Here is a 20,542-nt window from a genome sequence, read left to right as displayed (position 1 = left end):
TGCATGGCAATCCACTGTAGGAAGTTCTGACATTAATCAACCCCCTCTTGATAGAACTTGGTGTATACATTTATTTTGTTTTGTTTCTGCTCTTTTCTTGTTTCCTGGCAGATTTCAGAGAGTTAAATGGTAGCTAAATCTCTGTCGTGGCCACAGATCAGAAGTTGTGAGGATTAAAATAGGTGAAGTAGGGAGGGGGCATCCCAGCCTTTTCTACTTCCCACCCTCTCTAGGTATTTAGGACTCGAGCTCTTATCAAAACAGGTCCCTAATGCCTGCATGGGTATGTGCACTTGTGTGCCAGGCTAGCTACACTTGTGACACCAGAGATTGTCTTGATGAGGAAATTCTGAGTATCTGAGAGAAGTAGCAGAGATAATTGTAAGGCCAGGTGCCTCTGAAATCCTACTGAGCAGGCACTGGCTTCACAAAACGATGCACAGCCCATGGGGTCACGTTCCTGCGTCAGGAGCGCACACAGTGCACAACAGGATTCCCCCTAAACACACTCGTACAGTGCGTCCCGCTGTGTCTCAAGGCGAAGGCCGGGATAAGTCAGGCAAGGGCTTGGGGTGTCTTGTGGCTGCCCGAAGACCCAGCCACTTAATATTTGACTTTCCTAAGTTGAGTCATGACTTCCGTCTGCTCTTTCACTTCAGTGCAGACCCCAGGGGAACATTATTTTGGATAAAGAAACAAGCAAAATCTCCACTCTCCCACCTCTGCCAGGATCTTCTGTTCATTCTCGTGCTCTCTGGGGACCTCGGCGCGCCTAGCGTGGCTGCCCCAAATCTACCTGTTGTTCAGATCTAATCTAATCTTTTGTTCAGATACTCTGCCTTTGGCTTTTCCCTGATATTTTCTCTAAAACCGAATTGTTGTTGAGTGAAAGACACATTTCAAGCTCTAAGTCTCTTTTCTCAGGCGTCAGGCACACAACACATACAGGACATAGGGGAGGGAGGGAGAAGGTACGAGAAGACTTACTTTACTACACACAGTTCTCTCAAATTTTCTCCACTTTGTTAAAAAGGGTGGCATTTCTTTCTTCCTGATGGTGATATACTACTCCGTGGTGTGTATATACCACCTCTTCCTGCTCCATCTGTCCACTGAAGGCAGTTCGGGCTGCTTCCATGTCCTGGCTCTTGTAAACAATGCTGCTGTGACTTTCATGGAACATCTGGGTGCTTTTGTGGATGGTTTCATACCCTGTGGCTCTCTGCCCAAGAGTGGGATTGCCACATTGGATAGTATTTCCATTTTTAATTTTTTAAAGGTAAATTGAGATTACTTTCATAAATGGTTGCATCAGCTCACATTCCCAGACCATGTAACAGGGTAATAGGATTTCTTTTTTCCCCTCATCTTCCCCAACACTTTTTGTTGGGGGTCTTGTTAATATGAACCATTCTTATGGGTGTGAGATGATGTCTCGTTGTTTTAACCCGTATCTCTCTTACTAGGGGTGATGATGTCTTTCGGCCTTCTGGATTTCATCTTTAGTGAATTATCTATTCATATCTGCTGATCATTTATTAATTGGTTGCTGCTTTATTGCTGACTTGTATGAGTTTTTATATGTCTGGGATATGAATCCCTTATCAATTATATATTGTGTAAATATTTTCTACTCTTCAGGAGGGTGTCTATTTAATCACCTTGTTTTTTATAAAAACTTTTAAACTTGAGCTGATTCCAATTGTTTATTTTTGTTTTTAATTCCCTTGCCATAGGGTTGAGTCACCAAAAATATCTTTATTGTTGATATCATGAAGCATATCATCAACGTTTTATTGTGTTTTATTGCTGCAGGTCTTATATCTAAATCACTGATCCATTGGGGATTTATTTCTAGGTATGGTGTTAGCGAGTAATCCAGATTCGTTCTTTTATGTGTGGCTTTCTGACTTTCCCAGCATCATCCATTAGGTGCTTTATCATAAGTTAGGTACTTGTAGATACATGATTTCTGGAATTCTGATTCTGTCCCATTGGTCCTTGTATTTATTTTTATGCCAATACCATATTGTTTTAATACTGGCACTTTATACTAAAGTTTGAAGTCAGGTAATATGACCCCGCCATTTCTTTCCTTTTATTCTTAGGGTTGATTTTGCAATTTGAGGCCACTTTGTGGTTCCACATAAATTTCAATATTTTTTGTTCAGTTTCTTTGAAAAATATTACAAGTATTTTGATGGGGATTGAATTAAATTTGTATATATTTTTTAAGATTTATTTATTTATGCATACAAGAGCTGAGGGACAGGCCAGAGGTGTGGGGGGTGAGAGGATTCACCAGAGACAGAGTGGAACAGAACAGGCAGATCGACGGAAATACACTGCTGAGGGGAGCAGCGGGCGAGCCAGGAGAGGTCTGCTGTGCCGTGTGGTTCCTCCCTGGCTGGTTAGGGGATGGAAATTGTGCTGCAGTGGTTGCGGACTGCTTCACAGTTGCATCTTAACCCCCTGCGCCACCAGGGAGGCCCTAAATTTGTGTATTATTTTAGACAGGGTAGTAATTTTGATTATATTGATCGTCCATGTCCATGATTAGGTTGATACTGAGGTATTTCTTTTTGAAGCAATTAGAAATGGAATTCTTTATTTCTTTTGCTTCTTGTCCATTGTTCACATATAAAAAGGCTATGGTTTTTGTATGTTGATTTTGTAATTGCCACTTTGCTGTATTCATTTATGTTTTCTAATAACTTTTTGATAGAGTCTTTACTATCTTCTTTATATAATATCATCTGTGAACAATAATAGTTTCCATTTTTTCCTCCTTGGATTACCTTTAATCTTTGTCAAATCTTCTTTATTTTAATAATTGCATAATATTCCATGATAAAGATTTACAATATTTTATCTAATAACACCAGTACCAAAGGATATAAGGTTATTTGTGACATTTTGCTATTACAAATAATGCTTCAATTTAAAATAAATTTACATCTATTTGTTTTGCACATATGTATAAGCGTATTACTGTAGGACAAGTTCCTGGAATTGGAATGGCTGCATTAAAAAATATTTGCAAATTTCAATGTCTGATGATATGTTCCTAAACTATATATTTCCACCTATGTTCTGGGGAAATATTCATTTGGTGGCAAGCTTAGCAACACTAGAAAATATTGATTCTTTAATTTTTGTCCATCAGTTGGACAAAAAAATGGTATCTCATGCTTTCAAATTCATTTCTCAAATGACTGGAGAGCTATACATCTCTCATTATATTCACAAGTGGTTTTCACTTGTGCTGTACATGATTCGTTCATCTTTACTTATGTCTGGGAATATTTGCCCAATCAAAAAAACTGGCTTATACTTTGCTCTTTTGATCATTATCCATATTAAAATCCATATCTATATTCAGGCTGATATTCTTGAGCCTTTCTTAACTATAAACAAAAATTATTCCTTAAGATTAGGCTACAGGCTATTTAGTGGTTCTGGGCTTTGTACATGGAGTCAGACTGACCTGGATTAACAGGCTACATCATGGACTTGCATGGAGCTGAAGGAAAGCTCTTACCTTCTCTCTGCCTTTGTTTCTATTCTTTTTAAAAACAATTATAATAAAAGTACTAAATTTATACAGTTATTATAAAATTTAGACAAGATAATAATGTATTATTTTAGCACAGTAAGCACATTATAAATCATGACTTATAATGTGGACAATGGAGAAACAGAATTAAAGTTTTATTTCAGGCCCTAGAACCTTTTCCAATGAAAGGTATTCCTAATAAGAGCCAATAAAACTTCTTTTACTTAGAGTGCCATTTTACCTTATGTTTCAAGCAGCCTTATGCCATTCCTATTTTCTAGAACACTAAAATATCCAACTTAATTATTAATTTAGCAGTAACTCTTGAGTTCCTACTATGTTTAGGATCCAGGATATTCAATTCCATTTTATTCAATTCAATTTTATTCAATTCAAGTCCATTTTATTTTCTCTGCATGGAACTTCCTCTATTTTCTTTTGTAAAAGTGAACATCTAAATTCCAATGAAGAGAGAAAATTAGAAAATAAGAATCTTTGATATGATCTCTCTTAACTTTTTATAGCCGTGGAAACGTAGACCCAGAAGAGTGCCACCACTTTCCTAAGGTCACGCACGCCGAGAGTTGGTGAGGGCCCTGGCAGGAGAGCCCAGGGAGGCAACCCCGTGTCAGCCCTCTGTGACTCAATCACACTAGGCTCAAGACTCCACTCCTTCTTTTGTCCCAACATGATTTCAAACATAAAAACAAACAGAGCAACACAGGTTAAAAACAGACACATCAAAATGAGCCAGTGCCGGGCAGTGTGTGTCAGGAGGCAGAGCTTGCTGGGAAACATCTTCTCATTTTGGCCAGTGGGACTGCATTCCAGCCCTCCTGGAGTGTTTCGTCTCCTCTCAACACCCCGTATTTAACCACCATGGTCTATGCTCCCAGCACAGACAGTAAACAACAACCCCACAGGTCACTGGCTGGCAATCCCCGCTCTACATGCGTAAGATGCTGCAGGTGCCAATTTCAGGAGGCAAACAACCTGGCTACTCAGGCAGATTTCCACCCCTATCATTTCCAGTAGTTACACCCATAATTGTCTCCACCCTCTTGCCAGAATTTTCAAGGGCAACACCCTAACATGGCTTCTGATCTGGCACAGGTCCCCTCCTGACCTTCCAGAATCCCAGGCATAGCGATTTGACACTTTACTTTGAGAAGCCAGTCACCACTGCTCCCTCTGAGACTAATGAATAAGTAGTCGCAGTATTTGTTACATAAAATGCTAAATTTTGACTTTAATTTTTCATTTCCTTTCTTCTCTGCGATCTTACAGCAATAACACAATAACACATCCTTGACTATTAGTAGCTATCACTTAAGAATATACTGGAAGCCAAACCTGCACCAATCTAATGGATAGTGCCGTAGCTAACTTAAGAAGGGTAGCGCATTCCCAGTCGATAAATTATGGGTAGGAATTTGGGCAAAATTGCTATTGATTTGTTCAATTGGTCAGAGCTTGTTATGTTATTGGCTATTAGTCCTGATGCAGCCGTTCAGGTTAGGAATATCCATAGGTGATCTATAGCGAGTGGGTCAGCCAGACTATCTGGTTTTGAATTATTTTTCTAGCAAGTGAATAATTTTGTCACTTTGGGTAAATTATTTAACCTTTCTAAATTTCATTTTCCTCGTTGTATTATAAGGATCGTAATAATACTTACTCCCCAGAGTGCCCACTTCACGTTGATGTGAAGATTACATTAAACCATTTTGTACAGTGCCTACCACGTAGTAAATGCTTAATAATTATCAGACACAATTTAATTTCTACTGCACTACAACCCACAATTAGAGGGATTTAAAGGTTAGACATGAGATGATCCCTCAACACTGAAAATCTGGAAGTAAGGTTAACAGATATTTAAAGGGCTCCTTGTTTACCAAGTGTCCGGCGAGTGCTCCCCTGTATCATGAGTGCATTGGCTTTGGGGTTAGAAAGATGAACTGAATCTTCCCCGTCCTTTTGTGGAGAGAGGTTGCATAACTGGGAAATGCACTGTAACCCCCGGTTTAGGATTATAAATATTGGCGATCCAAAACAGAAAAATGAATTCCTTTCTCTTAGGATAGATTTTAAGTTGTCTTCCTGGCTGGGCCAGGAGCAGTTTCAAAGGGAGAGGTTCCCTCTGGGCCTTTATCAACTGAATCCCAAAGGGGGCCCCAAGTCTGGGCGCAGCTTGGATTCCCGGTTAGGCTGTTTGCTCCGAGGCCGAGAGGCCTCCAGAGCTGCTAACAGGGCCACGCTAATCCAAGAGGGCAAGGGATAGCGATCTATCTGTCCTGGTGTTCTTCCAGACCAAAGTAGAGATGACTCAGAAGTTTAGCTACCCTGGGCCTAGGGTTTAAGTGTCAGCCCTATTACCACGCAGGGCCTGTTGAGGTGGCCTGAATTTGATCCCCAGCCAGGGAGCTGACCCACATGGCGCAGCAGACCTCTCCTATCTCCCCGCTGCTCCCCTCAGCAGTGTATTTCTTCAGTCTGCCTGTTCTGTTCCCCACTCTGTCTCTGCTGAATCCTCTCACTCCCCCCCCCACCTCTAGTGTACGCCCCAGCTCTTCTATGCAAAATAAGTAAAATCTTAAAAAAAATGTTTAGCTACTTCCAATAGTATCAGAATAATTTCTGACTTGATATCAACAATAACAGTAATAGCTTATGTTTGCAGTATTTTATATCCTCAACTTGTGTCCATTTGCATCTCTCTCACTTCAGAGTCTGGAGGCCCCGCCAGGTGACTCTCATCATGCATAATTTATGCATGGAAGATGGAGCCCCGGGCACTCTAAGAGCTTCCCTTGGAAAGAGCAGAGCTGGCAAATGGAAGACCAGGGATGAGTACCCAGGATTCTAGCTAAGGTCTGGGCAGTATCTTGGGCTTCTTGGAAACCTACGCCAGCCCTGGGAGAGCACTGCATGCAAAGTTAAGGGGCTACACAGGCAGCTTCCGTGGGATGCATCCTGCACCCTGTGCATTGGGCTCCATCTTGTACCCAGGGAGCTGTCTTCCTTTGACACCATGTCCTGGAAGAATATCTCTTCACCCTCTGTCCTGCCATTTGACAGCATCCCACCAAATTTTGCAACGCAACATGCCCTGGGTCTACACAGTCCTTTAAAGACTGTATTAGAAAATGTTGGAATTACAAATTACATCCAGTTTGGAAAAACTTCAACAACCTTTTCTAATGACCTTCAAAAGGTGAACCATCAATTTAAAATGCATCGTCAGCCTCTGTCTTCACTGTTTTCAGTCACACTGTCCACCAGAGGAGAATTACCTCGTCCTTGATCCCTGGAGTCACAGTCCTTTCTCGCTACCTCATCCTTGTCTTCATACACTTGTGCTTATTACCCCAGCGAATGGCTGGAGCTGGTGATGCAACTCTCACTCCAACTGGGAGTGACTGTCCTTGCACAGTGTCCTCCCCAGGGCAGCCTTGACCTCTGCATTCCTCAGGCTATAGATCAGCGGGTTGAGCATAGGGTTGAAAAAACTGTAAAACAAGAAGAGGATCTTCTGCTGCTCCTCGGGGTGGCGGGACTTGGGGGCCATGTACATGATGATGGCGCTGCCAAAGTAGAGCCCCACCACGCACAGGTGGGAGGAGCAGGTGGAGAAGGCCTTTCTGCGGCCCTCCCCAGACTGGATCCTGAGGATGGCCGCCAGGATGCGCATGTAGGACACCAGCACCAGGCAGAGGGGCCCCACTAAGATAAACACACAGGCCACGAAGATGACTGCCTGGTTGAGCCAGGTGTCCGCACAGGCCAGCTTGAGGACAGACAGGATTTCACAGAAGAAGTGGTTGATCTCATGGGGCCCACAAAAGGGCAGCCTCAGGATGAGGCTCACGTGGACCAGTGCCAGGAGGGCGCCGCACACCCAGGAGGTGACCGCCAGGGCGATGCACACTTTCCAGCTCATGATGACAGAGTATCGGAGCGGGTGGCAGATGGCCACGTACCGGTCATAGGACATCACCACCAGGAGAAGACATTCAACATGAGCAAAACTCAAAAAGAAAAAGGTCTGTGTCATGCAGCCAGCAAAGGAGATGGGTCTGGCTGGGTCCAGGAGGTTCACCAGCATCTGGGGCACCGTGTTGCAGGCGTAGGCTATGTCGACGATGGCCAGGTAAGAGAGGAAGAAGTACATGGGGGTGTGCAGTCTGGAGTCCAGCGAGATGAGCCCCAGGATGACCCCGTTCCCCAGCAGGGTGAAGACATAGAACAGGGAGAATATTCCAAAGAGAAGCACCTGAATCCTTGGGCCAAGGCCAAACCCCAACAGGATGAACTCGGTAACCACTGTGTGATTTTCCCCCATTCCACTCTGAGGAAGATAAAATGATAACTTAGGATAGAATTTCCAAAAAACATCTGGACATTATTGTATAAATTCAGTCATTCTTGAAAGATAAATTTGTATAATTAATGTCCTAGTTTCACCTAAAGTTAATCACTTAATTTGATATTCAATTTTATAGCAAGGTTATTACCACAGATAGGCTACCTGGAGCCACTGACTCTTGTGATGGGAAGAAAGAACATTAGACTAAAATGTGAAATAGAAGTACCATAAAATAGAGGCTTTGACCTACATGTGTGAAAATTATTAAGAGAATTCCTGGAGTGCATAATAATGAGTCATGGAAGAATTCTAAATATGAGAATTAGAGTTGTCCTAGACAAGAAATGTCATTCTAATTTCTCAATAGAAATATCAACTGCGGGGCCTCCCTGGTGGCGCAGCGGTTGAGCGCTAGGCTGCGAAGCTACCTGAAGCCTCTGCAGTGCCGGTTCCATCCTGGCTGCCAGCGAGGGTCCCCACATGGCGCGCAGACCTCTTCTGCCGCCCGCTGCTCCCCTCAGCAGTGTACTTCGGTCCTTCTGCCTGCTCTGCTCCCCGCTCTGGCTCTGGTGAATTCTCTCACCCTCCCGCACTTCTGACTGTACCCAGTGCTTGTATAAATAAATAAATCTTTTAAAAAAATTTAAAAAAAGAATAACTGTAAAACCTACAAAATACTTAAGCACTATACACTTGAAAGACAATTCCATTTTCTTTTTAACCCTTATTTTATTATTCATGAAATCAAAAGTATCTTATCTGAATTCAAAGGGACTACATTTGCCAAAGGTCTAGCGGAAGTGAGAGGAGAAAATAAACAAAAAACTAAATACATCCCAGTTGCAAATGTAAATTCAGGCATTGTTGTATACTTTTCAATGGTTTATATGTATGTACATGTTAGCAATTTCAAAATTGGCAAGCTGTTCGATGACTAATAAATAATCTGCTATCTCTATGGTTTCAAGTAAATAGCTAAGATTGAAATCATTTCTTTACTCGTCAACAAACCTGTCAGTACTAGATGGAGGGTTTCAAAGAGTGAAATTTAAGATCTGATGAGCTGACGAACTCTATTCCAGGGGTGTGGGTGTAAGGCCCATAGCATCCCTCCAATGAAAGCTGTTTAAGCCCTCAGTTCAACTCAAGTCTTGGGTGGTTCAGTTTCCAGGAATGAGAAATATCTGTTGTGACTACGCTACTCAATAGCGTCCTCTGCTTTTTCTCTTGTAGTTCAAAATATTCCCAAATTTCTCTTGTGATTTCTTCTTTGACCCATGTGTCTTTCAGAAGGGTGGTATTTAATCTCTGAGTGTCTCGGAATTTTCCAGATATTTCTCTGTTACCAATTTCCACCTTAATTCCATTGTGGCCTGAGGGCAGTCATCATATGATTTCGATTCTTTTTAATTGGTTCAGTTGTTTTGTGGCCCAGAATGGGGTGTGCCTTGGTGATTGTTCCATGTGACTTGAGAAGAAAGTGTATTTTGTGTTATTGGATGAAACAGTACAGTTTTCCACCCTATCCAGCTGATTGATGGTGTGGCGGAGATTAGCCTGTGGGATCTGTCCATCTTTGCTGATGGGATGCTGATGTCTCCAGTGATAACAGTGGATTCATCTCTTCTTCTTTCAGTTCTATCAGATTTAGCCTCATGTATTTTGATTCCCTGTTGTTAGATGCACACATGATGAGGGGTATTGTGTCTCTTTATGTCACAGACCTCTCTACCATCCTTGTTTTGAATTCTTGCTCTCTCTTAATGACTGTGTCTCCCTGCACCTGTTCCTGTGCCTAATTAAATTATCTCTCTGTATTAACATCTCTTTTCCTAGTCCCCTTGGTGATATTTTCTCTTCATTTCCAATTTTCTTTATCTCTGCATGATTTCCCTTTCTCAAAATCTCTCTTTCCAATCTCCTTAATAAGCATTTCCACAGTATTGCTAGATATTTGTCTATAGTTCCAGTGTTAGACTGGTTTTAAAGAGGATTTTGATTACATAGGAAGACTGCATTCTGGGTAATTATCTTATAAGCAACCTTAGAGAATACTATCTCATAATTCATAATGGCAGTGATATTTGCCAATCTACTTACCTGGGATATTGAAATAGTTGCTCTTAACATCATAGTGTCCATTAAAGCTGTGTAATGACACTTCACAATTAATTCATCAGAACTTTTAAAATATACATATATCCTTATACTGAAGAAATAATTTTAATACAATGTGTAATTTACAAAACATATATTTGGTCATGCATAGTGCCTACACGTGTTAGGTGTTTAATAAATATTTGTTGACTCTAGATCAATTTGACTAGACCAGAGAAAACAAAACTCTAGCAAGTTTCCACAATCTGCCTTAGACCAGATTCCCAAGCAAAAAGAGAAAAAAAAAAAACACTGATAGGCACTTGAAAAGACAAGGAAGAACATGCATTAAGTGCTCAGACAGGCAGTTGCTATTTGCATGGTTTTGAGAATATTTCTTACCTTTCTATAAACCACATTCCATTTTTTTTTTAAGTAGACAAATTACAGTGTCTATTTCATGAAGTCACTGTGAAGAGTAGTTGAAACAATCCAGGCTACACCTTGACTGTGTTCCCACCACACAGGATGCCTCAGTAGCTGGGATCAGTGTTATCAATCTCTAGCAGCCTCTGAAATTGTGTGGATCTGACAAACATGGTGTCCTCATGGTCAAACCAGCCCCCAGGAATCATTCCCCTTATTGGCCATTATTCCCTGAAAACAGCTTATAGATTCTGGATGATATGTCAACAATATGGATAACATGTCGCTAAAGGATTAACAAAGCAGATTTTACCTCCTGACCTTCTTAGGTCTTATGTGCAATCAGGCGAAGAGCTATTCGGAATTAAAAAGCACACAACAGTGACAATTCTATTAAAAATTGAAGAGATGATCCTTTAGGTAACAATTCCTTTGTTTTCCTGCTGTTCCCCTCCCACCTCAACTACACTGACACACAGACCAACACACACACGCACACACGCATTCCTCATTTGGCAAACACTACCTTTTAAAAGTATCATCAAATCTACCCTAAGGACACAAAAGCATTAATTCAAAAAGGAAACCTGCACTCCTATGTTCATACAATAGCTAAAATATGGAAGCAACCTAAATGCCCCAGAACAGATGACTGGATTAAGAAGATGTGGTATATCTACACAATGGAATATTACTCAGCAATCACAAAAGATAAACTCATGCCATTTGCAGAAACAGCGATGTAAAAATATATAAATAAAAATTTAAAAAGAAAAAATAAAAGTATTCATTGAATGCCTTCGGTGAGCCTGGTGTATTTCTCCAAGTTATGGGGAATGGGCGAGGCATGTACTGCGGTTTTGTTGTTGATGAGCCATAAACACAAGGACAGAAGTAATATCAGGTTCCCTGAAATGCAAAATCCCTCCATTTACACCCCAGTGCAATCTTCTTTGGCTTAAGTCAATTACTCCGTATATTTACCCTCCCTCTGTCACACAGACGTTTCTCACTCTTTTATCAACGTAGCCAAGGTCACTCAGCTGTGCAGACTTCTCTGGTGCATAAAAGGAAATTAAGCCAGTTCTAGACAGACTTCCCTTATTTGTGGACAGTATATTCAAGTCAGTTAGCATAACTATCCCTCACTGCCCACAGAGAGTGATAATCAGCACATACTTAGAATTTCCTTATCTATACTTAAACACAAGAGCAGTATAAGAGTTAAAAAAGAGCTGACAATAGACTAGATAGGACAGCATGACTAATGGAAATTGATGGCAAATAAAATAAGGTAACCTGGCCAGCGCCTGTGTTGTCTCTGGGACCTCAAAGGGGAAAAGCAGCCGAGGTGGGGCAGGTTCTGCTCTCTGGCAGCTTTTAGGGGAACCGCAGAGTCTTCCCTTCTGCTCCTGATTGGAAATGTGGCCGATGTCTCAGAAAAGGGGGTTTTATTCTCAGATGGGCCCAGTATCTCTGTAGGGCTGCCTGGAGGGGGTGGTCTGTGAGATGCAGTGTGTGCCACCTCCCCTGGGAAGAGAGACAAAACACTTCTTTTGTTCTGGTTCCTGCCCCACCCTCAGCAGGAAGCACAGAGACACAGAACACACCTCTGAGAGGACAGCGCTCATTAGCGCCCCGATTCGCAATGTGGTTTGATTTCATGAATCCCAGCACTGCCCTAGTTCCCAAATCTCCAGGTGGTTCAGGTGAGCCTGTGAGGACGCAGGACCAGGGGACAGAGAAGATACTCCAGCATCCACCTATGTGGCCCAGCTTCTCCCCGCTGCAGTGGGGCCCCTTGTGTCTCAGCGGCGGTGGGAGGAAAGCTCCCTGAACAATCGGCTGACTTGATTCTGCACTGAAGGTGAGGAGGTGCTGTGCGGAGCTGGTTCTGGTGACTGGGGCATTAGGGGGTCCAGAGAGAGAACAGGAGTCCCATTGGGACTTATTAAAGAACTTGCCTGAGGGAGATTTTCTGGGACACAAATCACCGACAAAAGCAGGTTGACCTTGGGAGGATCTCTCTAACCTCTCTTCTGAAGAGGGCGCAGAAGGACTCTCCCTCAGGTGAGGAAGGAAACGCACTCCCAAGGCAGCTTCCCTAGAGTGACCTCTCCCAGGGGGACGGAGGGATGTGCTGCCTTAGGTGTTCTCATCTTATTTATATTTCCTTTTTTAAAAAGATTTATTTATTTATGCACACAAGAACTGGGGTGTAAGCCAGAGGTGTGGGGGGGTGAGAGGATTCACCAGAGACAGAGTGGGGAGCAGAACAGGCAGATTGACTGAAATACACTGCTGAGGGGAGCAGCAGGGAGACAGGAGAGGTCTGCTGCGCCATGTGGGTCAGCTCCCTGGCTGGGGATCGAACTTGTGCTGCAATGGCTGGTGATAGCTTCATAGTGCTGTCTTGAGCCCTTCTACAATTCAACACCTGGGATAGCCATTATCTTTATGCTACCCCTCCTAATTGAGCCAGAGAGCCCTGTAACATTTGTTCGCCTTTAAATATCTTCTTTTTCTCTTTTCTTTCCCTACCTGGGTGGTTTGTAGGTTTCCATCTTTGAGCTCACTGACTCATTCCTCCAGGAGGTCTAGTCTTCTTCCATACCTTTCCCTAACACTCTTTTCTAGTTCGAATCTCTGTTAGTTTCTTATCCAAAGCTCTAATTTCTATTGTCTCTTCCTTAATTTTATTCCTGAGCTCCCTGAGTGGCTTTTCTGAGTTTCTGATAGCTATTTTGAATCACTATCTGATAGGGAGATACAATCTTCCGTCTTTGTGTGTGGCTTTTGGAGATGTGTCATTCTCTCCTCCTGATATCACACTACCTTGAGATCTCAGATCTCCAGGTGCTACATTTTTCAGCCTGCACACTTTTTGCTACTTTAAATGATCCGTGGCTTTAAAAAAAAAAAAAAAAAAAAAAAAAAAAAAAAAGGTCTGTATCTGCAATTTAGAGCTCAACTGCCTGTCTTTTACTTTTCCAGCAGGTGGTGCTCTGGCTTTATATTTTTTGGTTACTGCGGTTTATTTTAGGTGCTTCAAGGACTTGAGGAGCTGCAAGGCTGGGGGTGGGGCACGAAGGGGGTGGACCACTGTGAGGATGTGCTGTGGGAGTTCTGCTTCCGGTGCCTGGATCTCTGTATCTCTCCTGTTTGGGCTTCCAGATCTGAGTCTTGGCACTCTGTCTCCTGTGGGTACCCACATATGGTGCCATTATAGGTCCCATGGGCTGGGGCGGAGGTGGGGACATGTAGCCTAGAGCGCCTTCTCTGTGGGGTTCCTGTCTGTGTGGAACATCTCAGCTCCCCAGCTTTAGTCGAGCCCAGGGCACTGGCCTCCACACAGGATCTGCTCGCCCCTTCCCAGGGTTCTGCCCTGTGTGCTCCCCAGATGGCCGGCCATCGCTACACTTAACTGCCATCCCCCTGAAGAGTGATCTCCTGGGCATTCATCCCTTCTATGCACCTGTCTCGGAGGACTCTGCAGTTTTGCCACCTTGCTGCATCCCCACCCTGGGTGATTCTTACTTGTATCTCTTGTGAACCAGTAAAGAGCAGCCTCCGTCACCATCTGGGTAATATCCTTAGTGTGAACTCTGCGTCTTTTCTTTAGTTCTCTTTTCGTACTCAGATGAACTGCATAAAATATGGAAATTACGAAATGGATGTAAATGACAAAAGTCCATGTAAAACAATCATTTTAGGTCTTTTTTTTCTTATATTCAATACCATGTCAACATCAGTTCTTCTTTTGTTTCCTGTTGTTCGAGATTCCAAATAAACTTCTCCCTTTTTAACACGCAGAGAACAGCCAGAGCTGCATTTCCAGCCCTGCTGCATTTGGGTGGTGGTCGGTTTGGGGGAGAGGATGTCATATTCTTACCAAAGGAATATGAGCTGAAGGAAATTGTGCCCCTTCTTGGGTTGCGGTATGATGCAATTATGATCCCTGCACTGTCACTCTGCCCATCATTGATTGGAAGTAAAGGTCTCCACATGCACACCTGTGCACACCTGCACACACCTGCACACACCTGTGCTCCCCCATCCCCTCACATGAGTACATATATAGCTGGAAGTTTCAATCACAAAGTGAGAAATATATTTTCTTTCTTCATTTAACTATGAATTTGCTTCATTTAACTGAGAAATTGCTGTTGTAACTCATTATAGATAATACTTAATAGCTTATTTTTAATAGCTGCATGATTTACTTATAATTTAGTAACTCAAAACTTAAAATCATTAGTTTTCTTAGAATCTTTGCAATAAATTTAATTCAAAACACTTGCACAAATTTCCTTGTGATGTTACATATGTATTTCGCTAGAATAGATTGTTAGGATTGGTATTCATAATTTAAGTGTTTAGTAGATTATTTCCAAATTTTTATCATCCAAAGTTTGGGCCAGTTTATATGTCCACTAACAGTATGTGTTTATTTTTACCCACATACTCATACTCACTAGTAATAAAGAATTGTATCATTCTCTTGAAAAACAATCTATTGGGCAAAAAAAAAAAAATAGTATCTCATATTAAAGTAAAATTTCCTCCCGAGAATGAAGGCATTGCCATATTTACTGGAGATTTTGGTTTATTCTGTGAATAGTATGAATATCCACATTTAAATTTTTTTATAAAGTTTTTTTTTAAGATTTATTTATTTATGCATACAAAAGCTGGAGTACAGGCTAGAGATGCGGGGGGTGAGAAGATTCACCAGAGACAGAGTGGGGAACAGAACAGGCAGACTGATGAAATACACTGCTGAGGGGAGCAGCGGGAGAGACAGGAGAGGTTTTGCTGCACCATGTGGGTTGCTCCCTGGCTGGCTGGGGATCGAACTCGTGCTGCAGAGGCTGCAGATTGCTATATAGTGCGGTGCTTAACCCTTTGTGCCACCAGGGAGGCTCCACATCTAAATGTTTTTGTCCAGTTGTCATGGATTCGTAATTTCTAAAGTGTTATCTGTATTACTATCTTTTTTTAGGATGGCTTTTATGACCAGTGAAAAATTCATGGGTACTTTTCTTGAGCTTTGCTTATTGGTAGAGAGAAGAGAAAAGACACCATTGGCTCAGGATGTGTAGGGGCTGTATGACTTATAATTATGGCGTGGTCTTTGGCCTTTGGGAGACCTAGATGAGGGTACTGCTGTTCCTCGCATTAGCTGTGTGAACACAGAGAGGTAACTGACATCTCTGTGCATTAGTTTTTCATGTAAAAATGGACTATAATAGTAAAAGCTACCTCTGACAACTTTGTGAAGATTACATTGAGATTCACAGCTCTCTATGCTTGTAGAACAGATGCAGAATAAACACCCGAGAAATGCAAGCCACTTATGTCACTATAGCACTTAGGCAATATCAGCACAGAGTTCGAGATCTGGCACTCTAATGAATGAATCGTATTCACAGTCCTTTCCAAAGAGAATAACAAAGCAACTTTTTTCCTTACTGAGAATAGTTCATGTGGAGCTACTTATTCTCCACATCTTATGTCATTCATCTTATGTCATTAACCTATGCAAATCATTCATTAATTTGGTGATGAATTCCATCCTTGTGCAAGGTTCAGGACTTAATTATATTTAGTCATTCTCAAAATAATCCATTCCATTAAGCCTCCCAGGCAAGGGAAAATTCCTAAACATTAGATGGTAAAAAGTCATAGAATTAGAGAACTGGAAGGAACAAGGTGATCATGTAGTTCAACATTTCATTTTAGTGGAAAGACCACTGCCCACAGGAATTCAGTGACTTTTCCAAGGTCTCACAGCACCCTGGTAGACCTGGTAGAATTGAGATAGGAACCAGATATCTGGATTCTGAGCCAGCCCCTGAGCATGTCAGACTGTGACTGTCAGCACAACTTTTCTCTTGGCCAGTAGGGTTACACACGTTAAAAACAAACAAGCAAAAGACAGTAAGCCAAAAGACCAGATAAAATCAAATTGGGGCTCTAATCGACATTTATCAAGAAGGCAAGGAAACTGGATCCTTCCCTATTTTTTTCCCAGAAAAAAACATCATCCATGGCATCTTTTGAGACCGCACTCTGTTCTTGTTTCATTTTCCTCCCACTTTCTCCAAGAAACAGACTTCACAATGCTCCTCTATGTCATTAACATTCAAAGTGTGGCACGGTTTGCAAAGTGCTGGCCTTTAATTGTTGAAATAAATATCCAACTCAATGATGAATGTACTTTAGAAAGTCATGGCAGGCACTTCATTAATGGGAAATAAAATGGTATTAACTATATGGCTGGAGTAATTTTGTTTTCAAAGATCAAAAGTTCAACATTTCACTTGATAGCTTAAAAAACGGGAAAATAAAGATTGGCCCATGTTTAAAAAGAAATTTTCTCTAACACCTCAGTGATTCTTAACTTTGTGTGAGGCCACAGATCACTTTATAAGCCAATACTAAGGACATCCTTGTCCTTCTCCCTCCACTGCACAAACACCAAATGCTCAGGAAGTTTTCTTACATTTTCAGGGATCCATTGAGCCACAGAAGACCAACCACGTATTCTGTGGAGACATAACTCCCAGTGCAGAAGCCCCACACAAGAGAAACACCGATGCTGAAATTATGATTTCATAGATTCATCATCAAGATTTGATGTTAGTCAGAAAAATTTCCAGTTGTCATCCTACAAACCTAAGACTTTGGAAATAGGAAGGAAAAGTTTTATTTATTACTAGATTACATGACCTTGTTTATTACCTTAGGGTTTTTAGTGTTGAAGACTTTTTATTAGAAGTCAATCCTGGGGTATTTTGTACAGCAACTGAAAGAATAAAAGTTAACTTTGAAGCAAAAGGAGTCATTTTTTGTTAGCCACCAAGCAGGCACTCCTTGGGTTTCCTGGAATACAACCTGAAAAAGCAAAATCAAATTATTAGTAATTAACTTTTAATTAAAAGGAGTCATTTTTTTACTTTTGTTAGCCACTCTGGGACAGAAGCTGAAAGAGTAGATTAAACATTTAAGCACAGATTACACCTCCCCCACACTAGGGAGGGACAATTGTAACAGGGTGGTCCCCAGGAAAGGGGGAGGTTCCATGTTCCCTGCCCCACCCAAGGGAGGGTGGAGCTGAGCAGGAAGAGGAGAAGCTGCAGAAGAGACTGAGAAAGGAAGGAAGCAGGATGGAGCCAGGAGACCTGGAGGAGGCGCATGGAGCCTAGAGACACGTGAAGAAACTGCGCTTGTCTTTTGGTCGTGGACGGGGTGACACAGATGTGGGTGAGACCCGTGGGGAGGTGACAATGGCAGCTTTTATCTTGATGTTGATTTTGCTCTTTTCCTTCCGGGCTTGTTTGGTTGTTTCTGACTCTTTTCTGTGGGTCCCCACTGGAAGGTGCTTTAGACTTGTGGCAGGCTTTGGGGCCTTGCTCTGGGCCAATCCCATATGGATGGACTTTTACCCACGAGGGGACGGGTAACTTTGGGTGCTTCATTTAGAAACTAGACTCTTGGCCTTACCTGTATTGTTTCCTAGTTTTATTAAAGTTCCTTCCCATTAAAGTCTCCTATGTTTTGTGTTGATGCGGCGGATGGCAGAACCCATTTAGAATAGGCAGGTTTGTGGGATTTGGGCTGCCCCTCTCCCTGTCCTATAACACAACAACAACACAGGTATGAAAACCTGGTACAGTTATATGATGCACCCTAGAGTGCTTTCCACAACAGACCTTCTTCAGTAGGAAGCAGAAACTTAGAATTTTGTCTTACACCAGCAATTGAACAAATTAAGTATTTAAAATGGCAAACATGCCCCCCAAAAAATTGTGTAGACAAAATTCACAGTAGCAAATTTTTTCAGACTCAGACAAAATTTTGTTAATTTTTTTTATCCAGACTTTGCAAAAATTTAAGTTATTTCCAAGAATCCATCAAGGATACCAGCAATTACCAGTTACTGCTTAAGGCAACTCTTTCCTTAACACCCAGGCATACATTTGCTAATTAAAACACCACTGCTCCACAGTTGGCTTGCAAAACCAGTCGGACACAGGGCAGGAAGTAGTCAAAGACAAAGCAACATATTAATGAAGAACCATTATTGCCTTTAGAAATGCTAATGAGACAGCAGAGATTACAAAAAGAAAGAAAAAAAAGTTCCAAAGTCCTAGCAACAAGAACCTCTGAATTTTACAAGAGCACTCCAAGTGCCCTCAGATGCCATCTTTGATCTGGCCACATGGTCCAATGTATTGCCTAATCTTTTGAGTAAAACTGGCGCAGAACAATTTTCACAAAATCAAATGTTTTAGTAAGTCACTACAAACAAATTACATACAGACACACAGATCTTCACAAAGCCCAAGCCAGTTTTTCAACAGCAAATCGACATATGAAACAAACACTGGAGAAACCAAAATCACATTTGCGCTTATGGTAGCCTGTGCCATAGGGAAGCCCAGTTTCCCCATGGGGCTGACTAACCACGGATGGCTCTGTCCTAAATCACGTTGGACGCCAAATCTGTTATAGGACAGGGAGAGGGGCAGCCCAAACCCTGCAAACCTGCCTATTTTAAATGGGTTCTGCCATCCGCCGCATCAACACAAAACATAGGAGACTTTAATGGGAAGGAACTTTAATAAAAACTAGGAAACAATACAGGTAAGGCAAAGAGTCTAGTTTCTAAATGAAGCACCCAAAGTTACCCGTCCCCTCGTGGGTAAAATTCCATCCATATGGGATCGGCCCAGAGCAAGGCCCTAAAGCCTGCCACAAGTCTAAAGCATCTTCCAGTGGGGACCCTCAGAAAAGAGTCAGAAACAACCAGACAAGCCCGGAAGGAAAACAGCAAAATCAACATCAAGATAAAAGCTGCCATTGTCATCTCCCCATGGGTCTCCCCCACATCTGTGTCACCCCGTCCACGACCAAAAGACAAGCGCAGTTTCTTCACGTGTCTCTAGGTTCCATGCGCCTCCTCCAGGTCTCCTGGCTCCATCCTGCTTCCTTCCTTCCTCAGTCTCTTCTGCAGCTTCTCCTCTTCCTGCTCAGCTCCACCCTCCCTTGGGTGGGGCAGGGAACCTCCCCCTTTCCTGGGGACCACCCTGTTACATTAGTATGCTTTTTTTTCTGGCTCAATTAAACATGAACATTATTAAGGACTAAACATTACTTCTATAAATAAGAACACTAATCTCTTTATTGAAATGACATTTGTTTAATAGTACAAAACACTTTGTTGCATTAAGTAGTTTATCCTAATCCCCCATATTCCTAATTATTTGGCAATGTTTAATTGCATTAAGTATAGATGGAACCTTTTTCTTCAGTTTACTCTAGGGTTACATTTACAACAAACATACTCCTATACATGGGCATAAGAGCCTTGACTAATCTTCAAGTTTTGTGGTTTTAAGTAGCTGCAGGCACGTATTGTAAATCCCTTAAGAAGAATTGATTTATTGCAGCAGTAGAAAAAGAACAAGTAATGAAATTTTGTCTATGTGTTTAGCCATTAAAGAACTTGGCCAGAATATTTATTTTCCTTTCATTAGGGGAAATCTTTGCAACTGCATAGAGACTCCACTAAACCCTTTTTCTTTTAAGGTTATAGGAATACACATGACATTCTGCAAGGAACACCAAGAAATTCCTGCTTGTAAAGCTATCATTTGAGATTTGTTTATGGAAATAATAACCATGAATGATAAATTGTGCATTTCCCCTTATTTTGTTCCCTTCTTAATCTCCAAGGGATAAACCAACCCCTTGGGCATTCTATCATTTATTCATTTCCTTTTTATTTATCATGTTCATCACAGGCTTACCCTGTGAACATTCTCTTCCCATATTTCCATTTTCTAAACACAACAATAGAGAAAAGTCCTTTTAAAGCTTAGACATTATGTAGGTAGTGAGTTTTACAAGTCCTTCCAGATTGCTATGCGAAATTTCATTTTATCTTTAAGACCCCAAGATAAAAAAACAGATTGATTCACACAATGGGTTGACAGAAAAATGTATACAGAGTATGTTTTTATATCAGACTTACAAAGTTGTAAACCGAACAAAGGTCATCCCCTGAGCTGTACAGACCCAAGATGAAG

The 20,542-nt window shown here is 41.8% G+C and overlaps 1 protein-coding gene across 3 annotated transcripts in view; it reads right to left on the bottom strand.

Moving 5' to 3' along the window:
- Positions 1 to 6,864: 6,864 nt before the first annotated feature.
- Positions 6,865 to 20,542, bottom strand: part of LOC119248122 (olfactory receptor 2A1/2A42) — a 68,632-nt gene continuing 54,954 nt past the window's right edge. Inside the window, exons 1-3 of one of the 3 annotated variants that reach the window (XM_054692746.1) lie at positions 17,193 to 17,208; positions 13,986 to 14,093; positions 6,865 to 7,907 (exon numbers count right to left, since the gene is read on the bottom strand). In XM_054692746.1, coding sequence (XP_054548721.1) covers positions 6,960 to 7,901 — 942 coding nt within the window. In that variant the 5' untranslated portion in view covers positions 7,902 to 7,907; positions 13,986 to 14,093; positions 17,193 to 17,208 and the 3' untranslated portion in view covers positions 6,865 to 6,959. Of the gene's footprint in view, positions 7,908 to 13,985; positions 14,094 to 16,953; positions 16,983 to 17,192; positions 17,209 to 20,542 lie in introns of those variants that run through there. The other 2 variants (XM_037515121.1, XM_054692745.1) reach the window with 2 other exon arrangements.

Source organism: Talpa occidentalis, unplaced genomic scaffold (assembly GCF_014898055.3).
Source record: "Talpa occidentalis isolate TD23 unplaced genomic scaffold, MPIMG_talOcc4v2.1, whole genome shotgun sequence".
Taxonomy (NCBI): Eukaryota; Metazoa; Chordata; class Mammalia; order Eulipotyphla; family Talpidae; genus Talpa; species Talpa occidentalis.
The sequence above is the reverse complement of the archived record's forward strand: the minus strand, read 5'-3'. Positions and strand labels throughout refer to the sequence as shown.